The 27,691-nt window shown below is 35.1% G+C and overlaps 1 protein-coding gene across 1 annotated transcript in view; it reads left to right on the top strand.

The window, feature by feature from the left end:
• The window catches only part of THSD7A (thrombospondin type 1 domain containing 7A), a 617,189-nt gene that overhangs the window by 394,478 nt on the left and 195,020 nt on the right, over positions 1–27,691 (top strand). Inside the window, exon 3 of the mRNA XM_019726870.2 lies at positions 2,423–3,254. Coding sequence (XP_019582429.2) covers positions 2,423–3,254 — 832 coding nt within the window. The remainder of the gene's footprint in view (positions 1–2,422; positions 3,255–27,691) is intronic.

Below are 27,691 nucleotides of genomic sequence, written 5' to 3'. Positions count from 1 at the left end.
CACATTTTGTATATTCAGATTTATGTAATAAAATATTGTTTCATCAGTTAATTAAAGCACTAATAGTAGTACAACCAATCTAAAAAGTACAATTAAATATTTTTAAGTGACAAATTTATAATTTGTCATAATTTTTTTTCATTTTTACTTTGAGGATAAAAAATTAACTTCTTAATAGTCCTAGTCTAATTCATCTGTCTAATTTCATAATTAATAGCAAAGAATGGAAAACAACAAAATATCAAAAAAAGTTTGCAGGAATTATATCTGAGATTTAGACTCAGTTCATTTTGAAATTTAGACATATGGCATATAGCTATTATTTCTAACTTAATGGTCCAACATAAACATATCTTTATATTCTATTTAGGGTGGTAAATAAGGATTACTATTTTGTTCAAGAACAGTGGGGAAAGGAATGAATATCTAAGATATGTATGGAATGAATTCTAAAATTTTATATATATTACTATGTTCCCTTATTGAGAACAGTCCTAGGTTCTGTGATTCCCAAATTGAATATTTACAAAATCTCTAAGAGAGCATGAATAGATTTATAAATATGTATTTCCCTTTGACAAATTAAAAATAAGATTAAAATATCAGGTATTATACATGGGCAGATGTAACAAACTTACTTTCTTAGCTCATAAAATTTTGACATCAGCCCTCTGGAAAGACTGTTTCTCTAACTGTATTTTAACTTCCTTATAACTCTTCACATACAAATTTCACAAGGTAATGATACGGGTATGCCAAATATCCAATTCTTATTTTCACACAATAATGATTAGTTAGCAAAATATTCTCAGTCAATCCCTTTTCTATTTACACCTCCATTATTCCATTTGTAATGGAATTAACATTATCAAATTGTAAGCATCTTGCTAGTTAAACAAACTTAAATGTCTAAATTAAATGATAAACACATTCTTCGTATTTCATTCTTTGTAGATTAATCAATTTGTATAGGAGTATCTAAGTCTTGAGTTCTAAAATCTAGGGTAAATCATGAAGGTAAAAAGTCAGAACTGGAATCTGAAGTTCACAATGGCTTTTGTTATTCATTCAAAATACCAATTTGGCAATCACTTCCCCTTCTTGTCACCTGTTGTTGTTTTTTTCATCCATACAGTGAATCTATTGGCCTAGTTTAGTGGTTTTCACCTTTCAGCAGCAGAAGCCTTTTGTCAGACAAAATCTTATGCATAATCTCAACATGCATACAATAAATAATAATAATGGAACTTTTCTTATAGAGGCAGCAATGAGGGAGGAGGGCTGTGGGGTAGGGTTGGGGAACCCTACAGCCCAACCCTACATGCTGGCCCTCACCTTTTCACACAACCTGTTGAAGATGACTCGAGGTTACATCAAATAATTTCTCACGTTTCATGGAGCACATTTTGAAAATCATGTATTTATATGACCATCGTGTTTCTTTAAAATTCCAAAATAATATAATTCTCAATTTTATAAATTGAGATCTGCCAGTTAAAGCACTGAAAATCCTACTATATACCTTAAAAAAGAAATAATCTATGCAAATATAAAAAGGTTTCAATCTATGCTAAGAAGGATTCAAAAGTAAAAGGCCCATGTTTCATATTAAAGCCACTTAAGTATCCCATAAAATAGCTCTATAATACCAAATAGTTCATGTCTAGGAAATGAATAAATTAATAGAACTCCAAATAACCCTTCAGTGTTCAGAAAACTGCCAGTCTTTTAGTTAAATTTGAATTCTCTTTTCCAGTTTTATACTTCACTGGGGAGATGAGAAAAAATGAAATTGGGGAAGGGGGTACATTTAAAGGTAAAATGTGCTTAGATGAAGACTTTCACTTCCCAGCTTTGGTTAACAGAAAGTAACTGCTTCTGTCAACACACATATATAACTAGGCTCTTGCAGTCACGGTGTATAGCAATAGAAAATGAGGCAGAAGAGAGCCTGTTCTATAAAACAGTTAATTGCTCAGGAAAAGAAATTTGACGTGTGGCATATAGCCTGCAGGAGACCAAATTCTTCTCATAGGACTGTTTTCTCTGCCTGTTTCTGAAATGGATTTGATGGTTATGAAGCAGGAGTAATAGGTTTTCATTGTGACCAACTTCTGATGTCCTTTATGAGCATGGGTTCTCTAACAACCTAAAATTAAGGAAATGAATAGAAGCAAGCTTTTAATAATCCCAGAAGGACCCAGAGTGAAATTGTCCCAGCAGTTACCTTATATAGACTGTGACACAGTTCCCTTTTTGCAATTCTGAATGCAGATGATTACTTTCTAACAGTCATGTGCAGAGACCTACTTTGCAACACTTTGGGGAAGTCAATGTACTAGATCTTGAAATGTCTTTCTGGAACGTAAAGTAACTTTTAGTTTTCTTCTAGTAGCACTGTTAACTCTGGTGTCATTTTTAGGTCCATGGGGCCGATGCATGGGAGATGAATGTGGTCCAGGAGGCATTCAGACCCGGGCTGTGTGGTGTGCTCATGTGGAAGGATGGACAACATTACATACAAACTGTAAGCAGGCCGAGAGACCCAGTAACCAGCAAAATTGTTTCAAAGTTTGTGACTGGCACAAAGAGTTGTACGATTGGAGGCTGGGAGCGTGGAATCAGTGTCAGCCCGTGATTTCAAAAAGCCTGGAGAAACCCCTTGAATGCATTAAGGGGGAAGAAGGCATTCAAGTGAGAGAGATAACGTGCATCCAGAAAGAGAAAGACATTCCTGCGGAGGATATCATTTGCGAGTACTTTGAGCCCAAGCCTCTCCTGGAGCAGGCCTGCCTCATCCCTTGCCAGCAAGACTGCATTGTGTCTGAGTTTTCGGCCTGGTCAGAATGCTCAAAGACTTGTGGCAGTGGCCTCCAGCACCGGACTCGGCACGTGGTGGCGCCCCCTCAGTTTGGAGGCTCTGGCTGTCCCAACCTGACTGAGTTTCAGGTGTGTCAGTCCAGTCCCTGTGAAGCGGAAGAGAGCATGTACAGCTTGCATGTGGGGCCCTGGAGCACATGCTCAGTGCCCCACTCAAGACAAGTGAGACAAGCAAGGAGGCGTGGGAAGAATAGAGAACGGGAGAAAGACCGAGGAAAAGGAGTGAAGGATCCAGAGGCCCGGGAACTTATTAAGAAAAAGAGAAATAGAAACAGACAGAACCGACAAGAGAACAAATATTGGGACATCCAGATTGGATATCAGACCAGAGAGGTTACCTGTATGAACAAGACGGGGAAAGCTGCTGATTTGAGGTAACATTTTATTACTGTTAACTACTCGTGTCTCCCTGTCAAGACCATGAGCTAGAGAGTACTTAAGACACGCTGTATGAAATCCTGGAATCCATATGCTCACAGGCTAGTATGCACTATCCCCAAGTATGATATTTTCCACTTTAAGGCATTTAAACTTGGTGGGTCTCCTGGCATTTCTGTTTTGCTCATGTTTAGGCACTATACTACTAGAATTCATTTCAATTTTTCTGTCAAAACCTAGAGCATGAGTGATTCTCTGTGAGGTGATATGGCTTCTTTAGGGCACAGTGCTGTTTTCCACCTATAACGGAAAAAAAAAAAATAGAGGCTAGAGTTTTTGGATTTTGAATTCAGATACTTATTTTACTGAGAATAAGGCACGCTTGTAATCTCTCCAAGATTATAGCATTTTCAGAATTACCCTATAAACAAAATCTAAATAGCAAACCAGGGAGCTATACCTAAAAATAATTCCCTTTCACGTTTTATAAAATGAAATAACTCTTCCCAGAGAAGGAAAGGGGAACCAGTTGAAATTAAGGTAAGTAGATGGCATTTAATCATGAGTTGCCTCGTTTAGCAAACGTGTAATTAATTGGCTGCATTTTCTAGACAGAAATTATTTGTCAAATTATCTCTGGATAAATAATGACTGTATTATGAAAAATTTTCTCATGTGTGATTTATTTGTTGTGAAATTATTTACTAAGGATTATACACTGAGGATTATTAAAAGGGTATGATGTTCTCTGTGTATTCTAAATTTTGCTCTTGGATAAGCCAGACCATCTGGGAGTGGCTTATGTGGATCATTTGCATAATTGCTTTTTTCTGAAATATTTATGCAGCTATGATTTGGACTGAATTAAGAGAAATTATGGTAACAGCACTCAAAATTTTATATCATATATATTGTAGAAACGACATTGAAAATGTCATCTACTCCATCATATGTCTGTTCTCTTAATTAAAAACATGTAAGATAAATTTCACTGAACTGTCAACCCATGTGCCTCTGGTGAACAGCTGGATTGTTTTCTTTATGGCCGCTGGAAATCTTGTAACAGATCACATTTTCCTATTGACTTTGGCTGTTGGGAACATAAATAGGACTGTGTGACATGCATATTATATTGTTCACTAACATACCCCACCGACTTCATGTTTTTCTCGTCCTCATGATTTTCTTCACTCATTCTTGACTAGTGATTTTGCTATCTACAGATTTTGAAAGCTTATTTAAAGCCTTTTTAGTGCAGGATAGAGTTTAAGTAAATAAGTAAACAAACACTAGACTTACCTGTATAAGACAATAATTTGTCTCAGTATAGCATTGTTCTGGTCTCTATTTTTAGGGTATTTGTTACTCTCTTCCCTCTTTGGACTTACCAGTTAAACCGTGTTTCCCCGAAAATAAGACCTAGCCAGACAATCAGCTCTAATGCATGTTTTGGAGCAAAAAGTAATATAAGACCCCGTCTTATATAAGACTCGGTATTATATTATATTATATCATATTATATTATATTATATTATACTATACTATATTATATTAAAGATCCGATCTTATATTTTAATAAAATAAGACTGGGTCTTATATTAATTTTTGCTCCAAAAGAGGCATTAGAGTTGATTGTCTGGCTAGGTCTTATTTTGGGGGAGACACTGTATTTTCTCTCAGCCACACAGTAATTTACTCTTTCTCCCTTTTGGTATCATCAGTTCAACTGCATGGCTGGTCCTGCTAATAGCTGTTTATTCTCCTGCCTTCATTCTCCAGGTTCCCTACAACTCCTTAAGTGTGTATGTGTGTTCACCTCTGATTCTGTGTCATGTGTATTTTCAGTTCCATCCCTGTTTTATTCTTTTTCTGACTATACTTATTCTGCTGATTTCTTGATCTCCTTTCCTGAAGAATTACAGTTATGTTAGTTACTTGGCTCCCACCAAGTAATTGAATGAGCCTCCAAGGCAACTTGAGTTGTCTCCCACTGTCACTGTGTTAACATACTATAGACATTTAATTTAATGTTGACTACTCAATTAAAAGTGTAATTGGGATAGTACCTGCTACTGCATAGAGCCTAAAATAGCCATCCAGCTGTTTGAAATAAGCAAATATTTTTAATTTTTTTAGATCATTTTTAGATGCTTATATTCTGTTAGAAATAACATGTCTAAGTATTCCAATAAAATGAGAGCTGTGGGTTCCTGGCAGGATGATGGGGTAGGCAAGCTCTGTGCTTGCTACCTTCTCTAACTACATTAAAACTACAACTACATTATAGAATAATCAAATAATAAACCTGGAGAACAGAACTCCTATAACTAAGAATGTTACGAAGAGGCCACATTGAGACTGGTAGGAGTGGCGGAGACACAAAATGGGCCGGCCCACAACCAGGTATGGTAGTTAAGCATCTGGAGGGATATCCTGGCTATAGATGTTCCCCTGAGAAGTGAGGGGCCCCAGCCCCACACTGGGCTCCCCAGCCCCACACTGGGTCCCCAGCCCAGGGTTCCAGTGATAGGAAGAGCAGTCCTGACAATATCTTACTGTGAAAATCACTGGAGATTCTGCCTGTCTGAATGGGATGGAAGAGGCTGCTGGCAATGTAGGATCCTCTTAAAGCGTCTATGCACAGACTCACTCATAGGAATTCACCCTGAGATCTGGTGGAGGGGTGGCAAATTGAGAAGCCCCAGAGACATACAGGGAAAGATTGAGTTGTGTGGCTTTAGGCAAGGGCTAAAGGATAGCCACCATTCCTCCCATGTAGCCTAGAGGTGGGTGCCATCTTTCCTGTGTTGAGCCCTCCTTGACACGGCCAAATATGAAACTGCATTGGCCTGGTAAACTCCCCTTGCTACACCCCGGTGGCTCCCTGGGACCCTGCCCCACCCAGTTTGCACACCACAGGAGATACTTTTGGAACCCCAGCAGCCAGCCCCTCCCCATACACCGCAGGAGATTCTTTTAGCAGCAAACAGCCAGCTTTGGCTTGCGCGCTGCCTGAGGCACTTTTGGTGGCAGACAATCAGCCCCAGTCTTTCTTGGACAACTGTCAGGGGTCTGCAGGCTGAGGCAGGTGGTGCCTGGCCTCACTGTGCTCTGACACTTTTGTGAGGGGCCCCAAGCTCAGCACTGGCACCAAACCTGAATCTGCATTAACCTGGTGAATCCCTCTAACTCCACCCTGGTGACTACCTGGGACCTCACCTCACCCAATTCATATACCAGCCAAAGCTCTTTCAGTGGCGCAGCCTTACAGGTAGGTAACAGGTGATGTCAGGCCTCAGGATACCCAGGCCCTGGGGCTGAGCTGCCCCAGGCTCACTGCTGGTGGGAGCCAACCTTGGTTCACAGCATGGCCTCTCCCACCTGCCTCCAGGCCCAGCACAGGCAACAACCAACTGCAGATTGCTTTTTAGCTCCTAGCAAGCAAGTAGCCCTGGGCCGGTCACAGATAGTGTCTGACCTTGGCCTGCACAGGAGCCCCTCCTAAGATGCCACAGAACCAACACACGCAGAGGTTAGCTTTATATACACTAGATCACTACCCGATTAACCCCACAAGCAACACACCCAGAGGCTGGTCTCGACAGGCACAAGAGCCCCATAGGAAAAATCCCACTCTGTGGGGTCAGCTTCCATGCTAAGCACATAGTGGTTAGACATTTATATAATTTATGAAGTGATCCCCTGGTTAGTTGTATATCCAAAAAAAGATGAAATAGTATTGAATGTCCAAAAAAAGTGATAGTTGCATGTATCTTGTAACTTCATTAGGGCCTAGATTTTACATTATTTTAAACAAATTGGTTATTAATATTTCTCTTATTTAAGAATTATAAGAACATATATAAATAAACTATATGATTAAAAAAGTTAAAGTCTTAGTTAAGAAGAGAGAAAAGTCAGGTATTTTGACCTAAATTTTGCTCAAACATTATACCATATCAGTGAAGCTAATCAAATGAAGAGTAAATTGATAACACCATCAAAGCTCAGGGCCACAGCTTACTGACTTGGTGATTAAATTTAAAATGTTTAATCTTATATTAAATTCAGAAACAATTTTTTCATGTAAAAGAATACAAAATCATTTAATAAGGCTAAAAAAAATCTTATTACAATAACTAAATGAATTTAGCTACATAAACCTAAGGATATCGGGGAATATTATAGGCGAATAAAAATAATTTATTTTTATTTGAGCTTCCAGGTTAAAGATGATAGATGTGCCCTGCACTCTGCTTTCAAACAGACTGAAATCAATAAGTATGAAAAACACAAATGAAAAGTCCATTATTTTATGATAATAGGAAACAGTCACAGTCCCAAATCACAATTCACAGAGAATATTTGGGGAACATGGTAAAATTAAAGGAAACTGAGGGAGGAAACTTAGGACAGCATGATGTCTTTGCAACTTTCAGGAACTCAAAATCTCTGACTAGCCTGAACTTTCTAAGGGACCAAGCCAATGACCTCACCTTAGTATGGCATGGTCTGTGTTAGTGAAAGGGCTGCTGAAGCATCTTTGAGTTCTGTTTTCAAACAAAATGGCATAATAGACAGAACTGAGAGAGTAAACTCACTAGGCCATTGCTTCCACGAAAGGATTATCATGTTGATGGACTGAGGGTTCAAGTTTTGATGACCACTGGAAGCAAATTCTAAATTACTACATACACACCATGTGTCCAGGGGGCTTCCCTGTGAAACAGTGAGTTTCAGCCTGGCTTAAATAGAATATTACCCCAGGTCAAGAGTTAGTATGAAAGTATGCGCAAAGAGTTCTACAAGAAACCAAAGATAGTAAAGGAAATACATTTTTTTATTGAACCATCAGAAAGAATTTCAATATTCAAGGAAGAGTTAAGAAAACTGAATGAATTTCAAAGTGATTTGGCAGAGCTCATAGAAGAAATAGAGGAGAATTATAAAACCAAAAAAGAAATGAAATTCACATTAGAAGAAACAAAAAATGGAAAATATTCTGTGGTAAGAGTCAACAATACAGAGAACAGTTTCAGAACATCAAGTAAACTGTCGCTTTTCAAAAATATGATGAATACGGAAACAAAGGAGATCACTATATGAAATTCTGGCATTACTGAAGATAACAACAGAAAAAAAATAATAGAACAGACAACACAAAAACACAAAGATATAATAGAAACTTTCCTGAAATCGAGGAAAACTTTAATCCTCAGATTGAAATCGCAAAGGGCCAATAATCTGCTAGAAGAGGCTGAAAGAATGTCCTCATGCAAGAACTGATCTAAAACAATTTTTATAAAGAGAGACAAGAGACATTGCACAGAATGCCAGAACAGCACTCAATCTGAAACACTAGAAACTCTTTAAAGTCAAAAATAAGAAAGGGAAGTCAAAATAAGACAGGACAACGCATTATCGCCACTGTTAGTTAACATCGATCTGTAAGTACTAGTCAATGTAGTTGAAAGGAGAAAGAAATGAAAATTGGAAAGTAGGTGACAAAATTAAGATTTTTTTCCAAATGTCATAGAAAACTCAAGATAACCAATTGAAAATATATTATGAACAATAAAGTAATTCAATAGGGTGGATGGATACAAAGAGAATATCCCAAGATCAATATATTCCCTAGATGCACACAATTAGATCAGCATTATGATGGGGGAAAAATAATTAAAATATCCCCATTTATAGTAGTAAACAAACAAAAAAAAGGAAATAAGCCTAACTGTAAAAGTTCTGCACATAATACCAGACTTGGAAAAGTAAAAAAGTAACCATGTGACTATCTAGAACATCTAGTAAACCAATTGTCCCTACATTGTCCCTGTAAATTACCAAGGGAAAAATAAGTATATAATAAAAGCCAGAAGATTATAAAAAATAAAAGTAAAAAGACTAATATCACAGAAAAATCAAATGCCTTATATTCCATGAATAATAAAATCAATTTTATGTTAGTGCTTGGATAATCAAGTCAAACAGAATAGGGTCTAGAAAAGAAAAGATCCCCAAAACCTTAAAATATGTTTCCAATAGTGAAGGAACATTTCCTTCACTGCATTTTCTTCAAATTAATTTTGGGGAAAAAAAATTAAGGGGTAATTGCTTTGCCACGTAAATAAATAAGAAAAAAAAATCCATTTGTCAGTTGTTATACCAAAACAATGTCAGGTGTCATTCAATACTTAAAATGTTATATTTTTAAATACTAGAAGAAAAGACAGAATGTTTAAAGTCTTAAAGAAGGACACATTAGACCACAGATTGCAAAGAGCATCCAGGGAAAGATTGATATACTCATATTCAATCATATTTTCTTAAGAAAAGAACATTTGTTCAGGAAAAGTGTTAATAACATTAAACTCGAGTAGCAAACTGAGAAAAAATATTTGCAACACATATAACTGACAAAGAGATAATTTTCTTAATACATAAAAAACTTCTACAAATCGTTAAGAGAAAGGTTCAACATCTAATATAAAAATCAGCAAAAGTTCAGGAAAATGAAAGGCAAGCTACACTGGGAAAACATATTTGCAAAAAAAAGTTCAGGAAAATGAAAGACAAGCTACACCGGGAAAACATAGTTGCCCTCATAAAAGGGCAGTTACCTCAAATCTATAAAAAAATTCTTAAAACTCAACAATAAGGAAACAAACGGCTGATTAAAAAGTGGACCAAAGACTTCGACACCTCACCAGAAAAGATATACAAATTGCAAATATGCATATGAAAAGATCAGGTGTTATTAGGGAAATGGAAATTAAACCAGGGAGATATCACCAAATACCTATCAGAATAGCCAAATACAGAACACCGACACCACCAAATGCTGTTGAGCATGTGTATCTACAGAACTCTCATTGCTGGTGGGAATACAAAATGCTACAGCTACCTTGGAAAACAATTTGTCTGTTTCTTTCAAAAATAAATGCACTCTTAGCCAGCAGTCATGCTCCTTGGTATTTACCCAAAGGAGCTGAAAACTTAAGTCTGCACAAAAATCTATGCATGGGTGTTTATTACAGCTTTATTCATAATTGCCAAAACTCGGAGGCAACCGAGATGTCCTTCAGTATGTGAATGGATAAATAAACTGTGTTAGTTTAGAAAGTGGAATATTATTCACTGATAAAAACAAATTAGCTATCAAGCCATGAAAAGACATGGAGGAAACTTAAATACATATAACTAAGTGAAAGAAGCCCATCTGAAAAAGCTACATACTGTATGATTGCAACTATATGACGTTCTGGAAAAGGCAAACTGTGGAAACAATAAAAAGCTCAGTGTTGCCACGAGTTAATATACATAGTGCATGTAGAATAAGACAGCTCTCAGAAGTCTTGAAAATACTGCAGGGTTTTTACTCCATACATATGCTGCATGTTTCCTGAGGGCCCATTCCCACATTATGACTTTGTGAATCAGTGAAATTGCAAATCTAATTCTAACCTTCCCAAAAAGAAGGGAGTAAATTGCCCACTATTTAAAGTAATACTGACTACTCCTAGGTTATTTAGAATCCATTTATGAAATTACTACTCATGCATAAGTAGTAGGCTTTTAGATTATAAAACTTCCTGTAGTACCCAGTGTCAATTTGCTTGCCGAGATACTCATTGTCATCCTGTCTCACGAGTGAGCATGCCTCTGCTGCCCACATCTGATGAAAGGGGTAGAGTCAGTATGCCCACATTCTTTTGTCGATGGTACATGGCTAACAAGGGAACCTTTACTTCTCTCAAAATGCAGAGCTGACTGGGTAGTGTACCCTTAGAGAGCTGTCCTCCTCCCCTTCCAGATCCTGCTCGTGCCTGCAGGCTGACCTCTGAGCTTTAATAATTAATAACAATAATTAGTAAAAATAGGATTAATAAGACTTTCCAGTGCTCTTCTTTCTGGTTGGATTCTACCCATGGGAGGCAGTAGCAGTATATGAGAAGGTGGAGGAGAGGGGAGTTGGGGCATTTATTCCTGTCTTCTTGGATCAGCAATGGCTACGTTCCTCTAACCAAAGGGCTCAGCCCCTGTCCAGCAGCCTTGTCTTACAGCTCTCGGTCCATCTCAGCTTCTGGTAGAGTCCTTTCCCCCAACCCCTTTATCACTTGGGAAGATCATTTTCCCACATTTGCTAACCCCAGGGGTCTTCACCATCCCTTGAGGATTTCTCTTAACACTGCTCACACTTAATAATCCTTTTATTAAATTCTTCTGATTTAGCCCATGAGTTTGCAATTTGTTTTCTGCGGACCCTGATGAGTATAACTGATGTATACAAGAGTACAGTGTTAGAGCCAGAGAATGACTTCTGTGTCATTGCTGGTCATTCATTCATTCATTCATTCACTTAATGTTTATTTACTTTTTCATTCAACGAAGTGTAAGACATTCTGGGTGCTGGAGTATACAGACAAAAACAAACAAACAAACAAAAAACAAAGTGGAGACCCTAATCTCAAGGAACTATTCTTTGCTATGGAAATATGGTGCAAAAAACCAATACATCGCAAGTCCTATCTTGCACGTGTGTGCACGTGTGTGTGTGTGGGGAGTGCAGGCAAGTGATAGCTGAGGTACTGAGTTCTTCCTAAAGGGAAGTTCACAAGATCAGGAACAGCTTTATGGAGGAAATGCTGCTAGAGTTAAGGACTAGTAGGCAGATATGCACAAGGTAGAGGGTGAGAGTGGAAAGCTGTGGGAACAGCAAGAGCAAAGGCACTGAAACTTGCATCAGCAATGGTTCATTGTGCAAGTATATGATGTATGCAGATTATTCACATATCTAGAGATTATGTTTTATAGGTATGAGAAACTAAAGAGAAGCCAAGGAAATATTATATGCCAAGCTTAAATGGGCTTTATATCTTGTGGGTCAATCATCTTCACATTTATTAGAAACAGTGTTTTGAGCCTATCCCAATATATGTATTATTTATTTAAACATTAAATCCACACTATTATAAAAGTATACTATACTTTTATAGTATAGTATAAGTTACTAAAAATCATAATAAAACTAAGTATAATATAAAGAAATAAGGAAATATTTTGCTAATCATATAGGTTCATGTTATCGTTAGCTAAAATCTCAAAACAAAGTATCCCCGAAAAGGTACATTGTTGTTGGTAGTGATTTTTATGTTTATAAACATAAAATGTTTATATATATTTATTTTATATATATGTGATCAAATGTTTATATATATTTATTTTATTTTATAAAGGTATGTATTTAATTAAATGTATATAAATTAAATAAACTTTATTTTGAACACTGAAGGTTCATGAATATAATTACCATGTCACGTGTGTATTATAATCACTTAATCAATAAACAAGTATTTATTCAGCACTTACTATGTGTTCAGTGCTGTGCCAAACACAGAATTAACTTTGCAATTATATAAAACCTAACTTTTACTTTGAAACAGTTTTTTTTAAAGGTCACTATGTATAAAATAAAGCAGCTGTCATTATTCCTATATTATAGATGGCAAAAATTGAATATAAGAAGTTTTAAGTGTCTTGTCCCAGTTACCCAAAAAAGAGCAAAAACAGAGGGCTTTGAACAAGCCTTGATCAGAGTTGTCCAGCCATTGTGTGCGTGAGACCTGAGTGCTGCCATGGGTATCTAGGAGGAAAGATGGTTCTCATGAAGGCATTTCTAAGAAGCTGAAGCTATTCTCAACAAATAGGGACATATTTCAAAACTCAGAGTACACCCATTTTTAAAATAGTTTTCTCAATTACTTCTGTTTTAGGGGAGACAGCTTCTTTGGATCTGATTAAATGATGATCTCCCCCACCCTTTATAGTGAGGCTGATTCACAGCAGAAGTGTCAGTCTTCCATTTTCTTATTTTTTGCATGTTCCCAGAAAGTACCCCATTTAGATTACAGAATACTATAATATGAGGAGGGAAATACAGCATACAGTTATTTATAATCAGTAAAAGGGAAATACATTTTTATGCACCTATCGAATGTGTTTCTATTCATTTCAAAATATTAGATCAACTGGCCTGTGAGAACAAATGCCAGTAACTCTGAATATACTTCACTAAACCAGCCTTAGGATCCAAGATAGCTGCTCTGGTCAAAATTATAAAGCAGGAAACGCTTGTCTTTGTCTGCATATTTTTATGTTATTATTTAACATCCCTCACTAACCATGACATTTTTCTTTTCATACTTACATTGAATTTATGCACATCTCCCACCCTGATATGTTTACTTACAGCATGATCAAAGTTCATTTCTATTTCCTTCTGCTCTTTTCCTTAACTTAGTTCCATTCCTTGGGGGGGGGGGGGGACAAAAAACAAAAAACACACAAAACAAAACAAAAAAAACATGTTGTTGGTATTGTATTAGGTTGGTGCAAAAGTAATTGTGGTTCTAAAGGTTAAAAATAATTGCAAAAAACGCAATTACTTTTGCACCAACCTAATACTAATTTTTAGAAAATTATCAGCTCATTCATATCATGTCAGGTCCCAAATTTCATTAAAAACTGTATTTTGTTAAATATTGAAATTTTCTCAGGCCTTGTGACATATATTATGTAAGGAAATATACTAACACATATCTCCTTATATGTATACATCCACATTCCATGTAATAGCAACACGTAGCAAATAAGCTACTTCGTGAAAGACAATATTATTTATAGCTCCCATTCAACTATGACAATGCCTAGCACATAATCAGCCTCTAATAAATGTTTGCTAAAGTACTAAAATTTAAGGGAGTCATTTGGTTTTCAAACTTGAGTCTTTTAGTGAATAATAAGGAGTCATTAAGGCCAATAGGAGATTACACTTCTGCAGATTATGAAGAAAACATCCAAAATATGTAAGAGAATGTCACCAACTGAAACATCATATTAAACTAAGAGAATGGAGAATATATAGAATGTAGAATATAAATATTGGTTTCATTCAGGAGATACAACTGAGACTATATGTCAGTATCATTGTGCCTGGTTAATGCTAAACAATTGACATTGCATAGTTAAATGAAATATATTCTCTGTAGAAATTAGAAAATGTGTCATTCATAATATTGTACATGTACTCCAATAGCTTCTGAGCATTAGTTTATTTAGTTTAATCTTTGGTCCATTTCAAGCATCCTTACTTATGTAGTCTATCATTCCAGCTTTTACATCTTGAAGCCACTAAACTATTCAGTCATAACTATCAATTAGTTGGCATTGATGACGATGATGAACTATAGACTAATATTGTCAATATACACCTATAAACTTCTATGAAAGGTGTATAGGCACGACGCATCATGCCTTGGATAGCTTCACCTCTCCTATACTTCTATCACTTCTTAGGAGTATTGCTGGTTTAAATTATGATTCTATCCTGTGACACTTGAACAAAAAGGAGCTCTTAGGTAGCTTTGAAAACATATTTGAGGAAAGCATTTACGGCCAGGGATTAACCTTAAACTACATTATAAATATCACTGCCTAATCCTCCCTCACATAAACTTTAAATAAAGTCCATTCCCATTCTCTCACTTTTCCTCAGAGCCTCATTAATCTCTCCCATTTGATTGTTCTAAGTTTAGCTTTCATCCTTGAGCTGGTGTGAGAACAGTTTCCTTGAGAAACTTCCTTGAGCTGACACTCCCTTGAGCAGCCTGGCCACTGACTAGGGCACTGACCTTGCTTGTCCTTGGCAGCAACTGTGATCTCACCCATTGTTTTCGTCTATTTGCTGGCATTGTACTAGCTTTATGTGGGTAGTACTGAGTCTCCCTCTGACTGGAATATAACAAGAAGGGTTTTAAATGGGAGGAAATACGTTCAATAGGAAAAAAAATCTGCATATGATAAGGAATTTAATAAATCATTTATGCACTATTTGTATAAACTAATCAAGAATATGCTCACTCTTTCAGAGTCTACTAACACATTGTGTTAGTCATTTCATGTGTTTGATTTCCATCTTAAAATTGTTGCTTATGTACTGGGAATTATTTTAGGCCTCTACTCACACATTCACCTTCCTATGTTCTTTGTTCTTTATTTCTCTAATCTTGTATCATTTTATTACAGGGTGATTATCTAGCTTTCCCCAGAAATTTCTTTGACAGATATATATATTTTATTTATTTATTTATTTATTTATTTATTTATTTATTTATTTATTTATTTTTTTCCTCCTTAGTTCAAATATGTGGTCATTGCTACTAGATTTTAAAAAGATGTGATCATGGAAAATTTGTTTGGGTAGTATTTACCAGAATAGCAATTGAATTGTAAATGAACAAAAATCTCTGCTGTGCTTAATACAAGAAACCATTGTACTAAAAAGATCTAGGAATGTTGGTACAATCATGTAGAGTGCTGGAACAAAGCAGGTTTTTTATAAAGAAAAATCAATTGTGACCACTTATAGTTAAGATTACATTAAATATCCTCTGTGGTTAAAAAAAATTAACACTTCCAAAAGGCTACTAATAGATATAAGCCAGACCACTAACTGACGTGTGTGTGTGTGTGTGTGTGTGTGTGTGTGTGTGTGTGTTTATAGATAGAGGTATAGATATGCATATACATATATACAGATACATAGATCAAAAATGCAGTTTTCTGGCAGGTTCTAATCTATCAAGGATCCCACATAGTAAATAAAAGAAACAGATAAACAAGAACATAATAGACACCATATAGTTTCAGCTCTGTGTAAAGCATTGTTCCTGTGCTTGATATCTTTAATTTTATGCATGAGAGACAAGGAGAGAAAAATAAAAAGTAAAAATAATAAGAGTAATAGTAATAATAATAATAAAATAAATAAAATTACTTTAAATTACTGTAACTTTATATAAACCCAGAATGTGTCCTTAATGAGTTGTTTTAATATATGGTTCATGGTTGGTAAAAATACTTGGTGAAATCATAAATCTAAGATAAAAATGGCTAAAATTTTCAAAGGAAAACTGCATCTACAGAGGGTGCCAAAAGAAATGTATACACATTTTAAGAAACAAAAACTGTGTTAAAATTGTAATATTTAATATATACTGATAACAAACGATGAATACAAGTCACGTTTGACTTCAGCAATTACAAGAGGTGCTCAAAGTGGTGACATCAGCGTCCAGACACGTCTGATACAGCGAACTACTGCTTGAAGAACGTTGACCAAAGTCTCTACTTGTATACATTTTTTTGGCACCCCCAGTATATTGACTAGAGTAATGTGATAAGGTAATAGAATTTTACCACGTTCCCCTAAAATGCATTGTATTACCTAAGTGTGGTATGATGGGAAAAGTGAGCATTCCAAGTCAAACATGATTTTAAACAAAAGAAAAATCTGAAAGGTGGGAATGGACAGGTTATCCATAGAAGGCAGTAAAGAAACTGGTATGACTCTAATTAAAGGGGCATATAAATAATTGTAAATAACTTTAGAAAGGAAGCCTGAAAACCCTGATAGTATGGCAGATAATTTTTTTCGGGGGGTGCGGAGAGGAGTCCAATAAGCAAGAGCAGAATTATGTTCTTACACAGAAATGGCACGCAGAATGGATGCGAGGGCCCACATGTAGAGTTTGGGCAGCCGAGGCTTAGGTCATCTTTATAATCCAAGAATGGGGCAAGGACTGCCTGGATCAGCATAGCAGCACTGGGGATTCTGAGGTCATACAGAAAATACAGAATCATTTAAGATGAAATTTAATCTTAGAAATTTCTGTTCAAGTTTAATTGAGTCTTCTGATCTCTGCCTAGGTGTGAGCCTCCAATTTCCAGAACTCTGACAAATAAGTGACAAAGTGCTATGATGGTCAGGTTAGCAAAAATGGGACACTGGAAAACAGTAGAAAGAGGACAATAAGTCACCTTTCCTATTTCGGTGATCAGTTATTTCATGTTTCTCCAGTAATACATAGATTTTAAACTGCCCATTTTATTTGGGGTCCCACTTCCTCAATAGACCAGAGCCAGGGGCACTCTGGGGTCACACAAAACACTGAAGCTCATCCTAGCTATGCCTGTTGATTACCTTTTACAATGGTGACAACTGACTTTTTCTTCCCTTTGTTAAACATATCCACACATATCACTTTTGATCCTTACAATTATGTGTGTTAGTCAAACTCTATACTGCCTCGGTTTTACCTTTCCAAAAAGGAAGAAAAAGGGATGCAAAAGAGGATCCTTTTTGGTAATCACTTCATTCTACTCACTCCCCACAACCCCCATGTTTATTTATTTTCTCTAATACGGAAATGAAATAAAAGAGTAGGAAGTCTGCTAAGGGGGTTGGCTTAGCTTTTTCTTTTTTCTTTTTGATAATGAATAAGAAAGAAGGACTTTCGATCAAAGCATGGTAGACAATTTAGATTAGTAGGGAATGGGAAAAGGGCCCAACTAGTGGAGGCAAGAGAAGTTTCTGAGGCACAAAATTTAAGGAGACAGTGAGTGTCTCCCAGGGACCTGGCAACCATTCCCTCCTTCAATTTTGCACCCTGGGCACTTTTTAGCCTGACCCTAGTCTCACCCTGGGTGAGGTAGGGGGTGAGTTGGCTGATGCATCGAGGAGTGTCATATTCTTTTCCTCCAAAAGCAGTTCAGCATCTGTATCTGTATATTTTTTCACCAAATATTTAATGAGCACCTATGATGTGCTTCATCTTTCCTTTGAAAAGTAAGTTTTAAGAGCACTGACCTCTGTGATCCCTACCTTCTAATTTAGATATTCTGTGAATGTAACAATATTTTAGGAAGGTGCAAGGCACTGTGGGGTAAAGTTTGAACAGGTGCAAAATCACTCATTACTTTTTTCCTGAGCCTAAGTGTTTTCCTTTGTGGGAGTCCTTTCAACTTTGTGCCTTTATTCTCTTCTATGGCTACATAGATATACCTAAAGCCTTTTAAACTCTACCCATGCTGTGGCGTTTCTGGAGGGTTTCTCTACTCAGTCTAAATTTTGCCTAGCTTTAATTTTGTTCCTTTAGGGTTATTTAACCTAAAAAACAACTCACATGTTCATGATCATAAGATATGGTTCGTCACTGTGTTATTCAAAAGGAATAGTGAGTGAATCAATTTTAGATATTCAAGCAGGTTAAGAGAAAAAAATTTAAGGTAGCTGAGTCCCTGGTGGCCCCTTTAAAGGCAGCTCCTTCCTCTTTTGGGTAGTGTGAGAAGAAGAGGTAGTGTCTCCATCTGCTGGGAGGTTAGAATCTTAGACTAGACACTAGAGCGGTAGTTTCATGCAACTGATGTAATAGAACACCAGAATCATAGACAGCCTAGATTCAAGTCAGAACTCTAGCACTTACTTCTTAATTCCAAACTGGGGATAATATTCCTATATTATGTATGTGTCACATTATTATAAAGGTACAAAAAAGTTATTCATGTAAAATTGCTGTGTAAATTGAGAGTGAATGAGAAAAATGTGAATTTTTATTAATAATAAAGGATGACTAAAATAATTGGATGGTCAAGATCATTGAAAACAAAAGGAGCAAAGAAAAGAACACAGAACTTACTTCTTAAGTTTTTTAAATCTCTTTCAAAAAGGTACAGTTATATTCCACAGATGGAAAGAAATCAATGTGTATGTTGTTTTACAAATGAAAATAAACACTTTTATATCAAAGTACCTTTAATATGCTAGGGTAAAGTAGTATTAAGAAAGTGTTTACTTTATAAATATATGCATTTTACTATGAATACGTCTTTCTGCTAAGCTCCCAGAATCTTAGTTTGTACTCACACTAGCCAGAAAAAACTATTTTAAATTCTAGAAGCATCCAAAATATTGTCAATATGATGTTATCTTTACATACATCCTACTAAACACAAAATAAAATTTCCTTTGTATAAAAGTTGTATGATTGTTATAAGGATATTTTTTTAAAAAATGCATATGATTTGTGATATTCAGCAAATCCAATACAAACACGTAACAGCCAACATCATCAAAATAAATATTAGAAATAAATAATAGAAATAAATCATAGAAATTTCCCTTGAGAAAAAATTACTGCATAACAAATTTTCATTACCAAATAATTCATTGATTTCATATTTCTTATTTCATCCTTAATTACTTCCTAACTTGTAAGACACTGCATTCAAAATAAAGCTGGATACATAAACTTTGTTTATAAATTTGTGTCTGTAAGGCAAAGGGTTTATGTCTATAGCTACCTCTACATAAAGATAGAAATCTGTGATGTAGTTAATAACAAGGTGGATTTTTTTTTGTAATAAAGAAGATAAATCAAAGAAAGGAAAGTAAGGTAATCCAAATCTTCTATTAAAATATGAAAATGAGGATTGTGTTGGAAATTATAAAGAAATTGGTATTAAGGGGATGACAAAATTAGAAACCTCAAGTTTATAAGATATCTGGGAGCCAAGAAAAGAAAAGAATAGAGAGGAGCTAAAAGAAATAAATGGAAGGATTGAAATGAATGAATCAAAACTAGTTTTAATTGAATTTGTCATTATTTGGATGATGCAGTGTTGAGAGAAACAGATAATAAATCATGTCATGTAATATTAATTTTGACAACTGGAAGTCAGACTAGAAAACACTGTGAAATCATCATGAATGATGCATATGCTGTGCTGTGTCATCTTAATTTTAGACTTGCAAATTTGATTTCTGAAACTGTTTGCATTTGAACAACCAAAGCAGGGTGTTGTGAAATAAATCAATTTGAAAAGAAAACATTATTAAATGTGATTTGTGGAGGTCTCTGGTAAGAGTGCACTGGTGACATATTTTTGCATAGTTTCATTTTACCACCTACTTTCATTATGAAGTTGGCAGTCTGGAACCCTCGGGAGCCAGAGGAACAATTGAAGCGGAGAATGAGTTCAGAGTGGGGGCAGTTGTCCTGATGTTGTTCAGCACTGATCATCTCCATTAGAAAGGACCATATTAACAGTGTCAGTTTTTAAAGTTGGAAATTCTGTTACGTCTTTATACCTGTCATCTCCCTATAAATATTGCATTTATTATTTCAATGCTATACAAATGCAGCATAGTACTTCTTCATGGAAATTAAATTAATCTAGGTCAGTAATTCAGTGCCATAAGTATATCATTGGTTAAAAAAAAGTAGTTCTGGTGAATTTTATCTAACACATTTACAAAAGGAGAAATGGATACGCTATTTTAGATTTCTAAAATATGCTTTAAAAATACCAATAATGCAACATACTTCAGGAAAAGATAGTGACTGCTGAACATTCATTGAAATTACAACTTCTGGGTATTTGTATGATAGAAGAAAGGTATAAAGTAAGAATAGAATTGTTAATTACTTGTTTTTGCCGGGAAAAATGATCCCATAAGTGATCAGATGTTTGTTAACCCCATGGTTTGCCATTACCATCTTACTCTCTGGCTTTGAGAGACAAGTAGAGTGGGTTGAGAGAGAAGCAGAGTGGGTATTCAAGAAGTGTTGCACCAGACTAGAGCTTTGTTCTAAGTTAGAGATGAGCAGTAGCTGATTGGGACATGTGTATCAGCAAATTCCACTTATACAAAAGTGGAAATGATACGAAATGGAAACAGATAGGATAATTATAAAATTGTAACAGTACAAGGTGTGATCAATAAATATGGTAAATGTTTGAATAAAAAAATTATTACAGTAAAAGACACATTGCTATTAATCACCCTCAAAATATTCCCCCTCTCTTTGAGCACATCATTCTTGCCACTTTCTGAAGCAGTTGTAGAAGCCCTCTTTCATGAGTGTTTTTAGTTGCACTGTCGTGGCTGCCTCAATGTCCTGAATCGATTCAAAATATTTGCCTTTCATGGTCATTTTGACTTTGAGGTAGAGCCAGAAGTCACACGGTGCCAGATCCGGTGAATAGGTGGATGAGGACACACCATAATGTTTTTGACAGAAATTGCCGTACCAGAAGTGATGTGTGACATGGAGTCTTTCTGTTGTGACCACGAAATACAGTGAATGCTGCTGCCGAGTGCCATCCAAGGCAGGGATGGCAGGGATGTTCAATACGGGAAGGCAGGGATGTTCAATATGGGAAGTGGTGTGTTGAACCTTAGTAACAGTGTGACAAGTTTCAATTGTTCAGTGCAGTCAGTCGGGTGTGAGCTACGGTTGAGAGAAGGTGTGTTTCAAAGTGTGCCATAGATCATCCTCCATCATGACAACGCTGCATGTCATACATCGCTTCTGGTATATGGCAATTTCTGTCAAATAAAAACATTACGGTGTGTCCTCATCCACTTTATTCACCGGATCTGGCACTTTGCGACTTCTGGCTCTTCCCCAAAGTAAAAACGGCCATGAAAGGTAATTGTTTTGAATCGATTCAGGATGTTGAGGCAGCCACGACAGTGCAACTAAAGACACTCATGAAAGAGGGCTCCCAGAACTGCTTCAGAAAGTGTGAGAATGATGGGATAAGTGCGTTCAAAGTGAGGGGGAGTATTTTGAGGGGAATTAATGGCAATGTGTCTTTTACTGTAATAATTTTTTTTATTTAAACATTTACCATATTGTTTGATCACACCTTGTATTCTAGGAAGATGACAGAATTAAATATCAAGTATACAATCAGATAAAATCATAAATACTGAAACTGACTTACATTTTAATATCACTTGATATTCATTTTTTGTGTGTGCATTTCTCCATATCACCTATCATTTTAAAAGTACAGAAATTAAAGAAATTGTTCTTTACTCGTATGGCTATTTTAAATGAAAAGTTTAGATAAAACTCATAAATCATATCAAGATTTCCCTTTTGAAACTTAGTATTCATAACTAAATATGGCTGCAAAGATTATAGTTGAGTCACTTATGAACATTTGTTGCAGTCATCAGTATTATAAAATTACATTAAAAAAAGCTTTGAAAATCCAGTTTATTTCAGTAACAATAAATGAAACTGGTTCCTTTTTAAAAACTTCCTGATGATATTTCTGCGCCTTATATCCTCTAGCTTACATATAAATATTGCATAATGTAATTATTTTTAAAAATACTTATTTTTATTTATCTGTATATACCAACTCTGGCATGTGTGACTTCCGGAAATAGACGTATTTTTCTGTATGTATAAATAATACATATTATTTTTAAACTGAGAATATATTAAAACATAAAGAAAGTAAAACTCATGTAGAATGATTACCACACTGAAGTAATCATTATTAATATTTTGGTGGTTATGCATCATGCTGTGTATCTATATCATATAATTTTACATAAATTGGATTGTATCATACAGGCTAAATTTGTCATCCCCTTTCTTGCGTCATATTAACACAGCAAGCATATCTTTAATCCCCCACGGAGTATAAGCTAACAAGTTGTATTCATATGAACTTCTACATAAGGATTATACATACACATGTATACATGCAACTAACTTATTTTGCTCAGTTTTTAAAAAATGGATTATATTGTATACATTGTTCTACATCTTATTTTTTGCTAAATGCAACCCTATGGAAACCCTTTCAATTTATACAGAATAGCTCTAATCCATTTTTCTTAAATTCTTAAATTTCCTATTGATGGGGGTTAACTTTATTTCTGGTTATGACTATCAGGAACCAACTGCAATAAACAACTTCATATATAAGTTCATGTGAACTGATATTTTTATTCTAGAGCATATATTCTATAGCACATAATGGCAATTTTCAATTAACTCTAGGTGTGGCATTGCTAGATCAAATTTAATTTTGAAAGGTATTTTCAAAGATGCTTTCCAAAAAGGTGGTCAGCATCTAACATTTCCATTACCAATGTTTAAGAGTACCCTTTTCCTCTCATTCCTCTGAACAAAAGCTCTTAATTGTTGCCAGTCTCACGCATATCAAGTAATTTTGCATTGTTACTTGAATTTTCATTTCTCTGGGTAGGGAACCTAAGCATTTTATCATTTGTATATGGCTCCTTGAGTTTCCTCTCTTCATGCATCTGTGTATGTAATGAACAAAAGATGTGTATTTCCATTTGGGCTTTTCTTATCAATTTACAATAGCTTATGTTATTTAATAGTAATTAAATCTCTATAATATTAATTTAAAGTTTTTCAAACTTGTCATCAATCTGCTGACTAGCACAAATTTTAATTTTTTAAAACATCTGACATGTCTTTTTTTCTTTCTTTTTTTAAAATTAAAGTTTATTGGGATGACAATTGTTAGTAAAGTTACATAGATTTCAGGTGTACAATTCTATAATACATCATCTCTATATCACATTGTGTGTTCACCACCCAGAGTCAGTTCACTTTCCATCACCATTCTGTTATAACTCTGTATTTTCAGTTGAGATTAAGGTGGGCTTCCTCGACAGATTATAAATTTAATCTCCTAGATTTTCTCAAAAGATTTATATTGTGTTAGTTTAATTTTAAATTTACATCCTATCTTTCTCTATTTTGTGTCATGTAAGGCAGTACTTCAGTTTTTATTTTCTTTACTTTGGATAGTTTGCACCAGTTTAAATAGGTCATCTCTTCACCTGTTTGAACTATCGATATCTTGGTGTTTTTAGAATCTAATTCTGGATTCTTTATACTATATGACTGCTCTATTTGTCTTCTCCTGTACAATACCACATAGATTTTTCTACAGTGAATGTATAATATATTTTGCTGTATTTGAAATGGCAAGTACTCCCCTTTCTGTTCTTCTTTTTCATGGTTTTCTAGCTATTTTAATGCTGGGGTCTTTATATATAATTTTAAGACAAACTATGATGTGATTTTAACTGTGACAAATTATAATTAATTGCAACTATGAATTACCAACAAGATTGACTGCATTAGTGTTTTCTGTTTCTTCTGCTCTTATATTGTGTGTCATGTTTTAAAATAATGTAATTATTATATAGATTCTGGATATTTCTTGCTGCATTTATTCCTAAATATTTTATAAATAATTTTCCTTGCTAATATAAATAGAGTTTTTAACATTTCTATGTTTAGGCACTATTAATTTTTATGTATTTAACTTACATCCATTCATGTTTTTAATTCCAAAAGTGTTTTATTACAGTCTCGACTAAGCTATGCTACTTTTCAGAGTATATAATGATAACATTAACAAAAGAAATTTCTCTCTCATCTTTTCCAATGTTTATGTCAATTATTGCATTTGCCTCATAGTTTTACTGGAATGGACAAAGCAGTTTCAACTATGACAGTAATCAATAAAAATTTTGTTCCCTAGGGTATGTATTTAAAAGTTCACTGAAATAATTATTTTTAGTTATGAGCACAAAAGAAGAAAATATGTGTCTAAAATCAAGTCATGTAATAGTAATATCGTACTGAAGTTCTCTTTTTATCCTCAGAAGTTCTGCAGATAATTAGGAAACCTCAGATGTATTCTGTGCTCTAGACTGAGATTTATCTATCGTAAAAATAATTCAAGATGAGAGGCTTTATAACATTGACTGTGTTACGGAATGTACACAAGTTGAATCCTGTTTAAGGAAATACAAAGTGTTATGAGTTAGAGTTCCTGTTCTGTTAATTCCCACTGGAACCCAGATCTGGCAATGAGACCTACCATCTTCAAATACAACAATATGTTCTTCCTCTCTGATTGCTAATTGAAAAGACTCTCGATAATGGCAATTTTCAATTAACTCTACATGTCTGAAACAAAACATTGTGGTTAATTTCCCTTTATCCTAGTTCACTTTCTAATTAGACCAAAACATAATATCTAACTAACTTATTGTGACAACAAAGAAATTAGTAATTGTTGATACTGTGTGATAAATAGAATGCTAAATAGCGTGAAGTATTAGTGTCATTTGCCAACAATAAAAATGTTAGAAATATATTTATTTCAGATGTCTCTTAGCATTCATATGATGTAATTATAATCTGGCTATTTCCAATTAGGATTTGGGGATGTTTTATTTTTAAAAAAAGCTAAATGAATGAACAAAAGAGTGAATGCAATATATTGAAAGAGCAGAAAAAAGAAATATTATATAAAGTTTTAAAATCACATTTGGAGGTTAGCTATAGCGACTGAAAACAAAAGTTAGACTTACATACTTGAGCAGCTAGTAGAAAAAATTGAAACACGATTTGTATTTTTAAATGAGTCTGTGTGCATGCGTGTGTGTGTGGGGGGGGTTATGCATATACTGGTTTCTTCTGTCAGCTGCTGTTGACAACACAAATCTATACAATCTATACAGTCGTTCTATAAAGCTATTCAAGTTGAATCAGTACTATGAACTAGATTGAAAGTTTCTTTTGGTTAGAGGAAATCTTGGGTTCATAAAATGTCTTGCCTGGCTATATCTGCACACTCTTATAGTTATTTTGCAAAACACTAATATACCTTCACTGTGAGATTCTAAAAATATTGCTTGTGTTATTTTTTTTTTCTGTGTCTCCTTGAAGAGTACGATGGCAATTACCTTAAAAAATAAATGCATTAATTGAATTACTGTTAGAGAATGGAAATCAATGATCAGTGAGAATTCACAACCTTCTTCCCCTCTTTTTGCTATTTCATGTTTTCCCCTTTGCTTTTTTTCTCTAAGGAGAAACGGGAGAAAGATGTAGGGGTGTATTCTCTCATGAAACTCAATTAGAGCAACAGAAAAACTAGGCTTTTGAAGGGTCTTTGTAGGTTAAGTGAATAAGAGAATGCACAATGTAAGCAGTGCTGCTGGGAACCACATTTTCTTGATTCCTTTTAAAGTATGAGAAAAATTGAGAAAGGACTGAAATTTCAAGTTTGACTATACTTACATTTTACATCATTTGTGGATAGAATAAAGCAATACCCTCCAAAATGTTTATTCTGCCACTCTCGATAGCCTTGGGTCAATACTGTCAGACCATATCGTCATTACAGGACATGTACCTTACTGGGGTTCCACATGTGTCCTCTTGACTTGGTTTTGTTACAATCCCAACTTAGTGGGAGGAGAAAGATGAGATCAGAAGATTATGCTGAACTGATTTCCAGGTACATTTTCTGATGATTCATTTTCCTCTTACAAGCAGAGAAGTTGAGAACTGTGATAACCTCAGGGAGAAGGAGTAGCAAATGTGTCAAAAGTTACTGAGACCAGTAATGTGCCTGCACTGATGCATATAAAAATTGAATTACAAAATTAAGGGATTGAGAGAGTTTCTCCATTTAAAATTTGTGTCTATCATAAAGGAAGTATCAAATCAGTGGATAAAGGAAAATGTATTCAATAAATAGTACTGTGATATTAGTGATACATGGAAGTTTAGTTACAGAGAATTGTTTTTTTAAAAAAAATGAATTTAGAGCCCTAGTGTACAGCACAACTAGTGAGAGATTTTTTTTAAAATGTTGCGGAGTGGAGGAAAATAGGAGAAAACATAAATGTTATCTAATTTGAGGATTTCCTCCATTAAAGTAATTAAAATAATGGAGGAAATCACAGAAGTCACAATTATAGGTATTATGTGATGGATAAAGTACATTGTGTGAAACCAGACAAATCTGGATTAAATCAGTATTCTTCCATTTATTTCAGACAAACTGTATTTACTATAATTGCACATTACAATTAGAAAATGGCAAGTTGAAGATAGCCAAAAGAAAAATATGTGCTCTTGAGCTAAAGAGGAGATTAAGCTAAAAAAATTGAAAGCCATTTATAAATAATAGAAAAAGAGTACACTACATATGAAAATATATAGTGTGGCATTTGATCAAAACAGTAATTACAGACATAGTGAATTTATTAGAAAATTAGTATACTGGTCAGTGTTCTTACCTGAAAATAATGGAGTGCACAAGAGCTGTTTTAAAAGCAGAAAGGAGTTCATTATTGGCAATAAGCAGAGTGCAGAATTCGTGGGAGAGACAGGGAAACAAGCTTGGGTGTCACATATCCACAAGCACAGCTGGGAGAATTATCCCGTCCCACCAGGTGACAGCTCCAGCAGAGGTCCCGTGCCTTTACTCACTACTCAGTACCCCTTAAGACAGAAGCTGCATTCTGGCTGGTGAAGAATAACTAAAAACCTCTGTGACTGCTTGCCTCTGTTACAGGATGGTCACGTCCCTTAAGTTGCATGCAGCTGTGTTCTTATCCCTTCCAAGTTGCATGCAGTTGCATTTGCTTTATAAAATCTAGGTCTCATGTGTAACCCAGGCTGCAAGGGAGCCAAAGATATGTGGTCCTTGTCATTCCAGCCTTTGATGTACAAGGAGACATGATCCAAGGAGATTGGAGTAGAATGGAATTGAATAGTCTGTGATATTTGACGTGGTCAGGCCCTTCCTCTGCATACTCAATATTTGTAATATTTTGGTTTTATTTTAATATATCAAATATCCTAGTAAACACATGCTATTGAAATTGCACTATCCATTTACAAAGGAAAATATGTTTGCCTTCTCCCCCAAGTTTCATTAG

This window comes from Rhinolophus sinicus, linkage group LG09, assembly GCF_036562045.2.
Source record: "Rhinolophus sinicus isolate RSC01 linkage group LG09, ASM3656204v1, whole genome shotgun sequence".
Taxonomy (NCBI): domain Eukaryota; kingdom Metazoa; phylum Chordata; class Mammalia; order Chiroptera; family Rhinolophidae; genus Rhinolophus; species Rhinolophus sinicus.
Note: the sequence above shows the minus strand (reverse complement) of the source record. Positions and strands in the feature narration are given on the sequence as shown.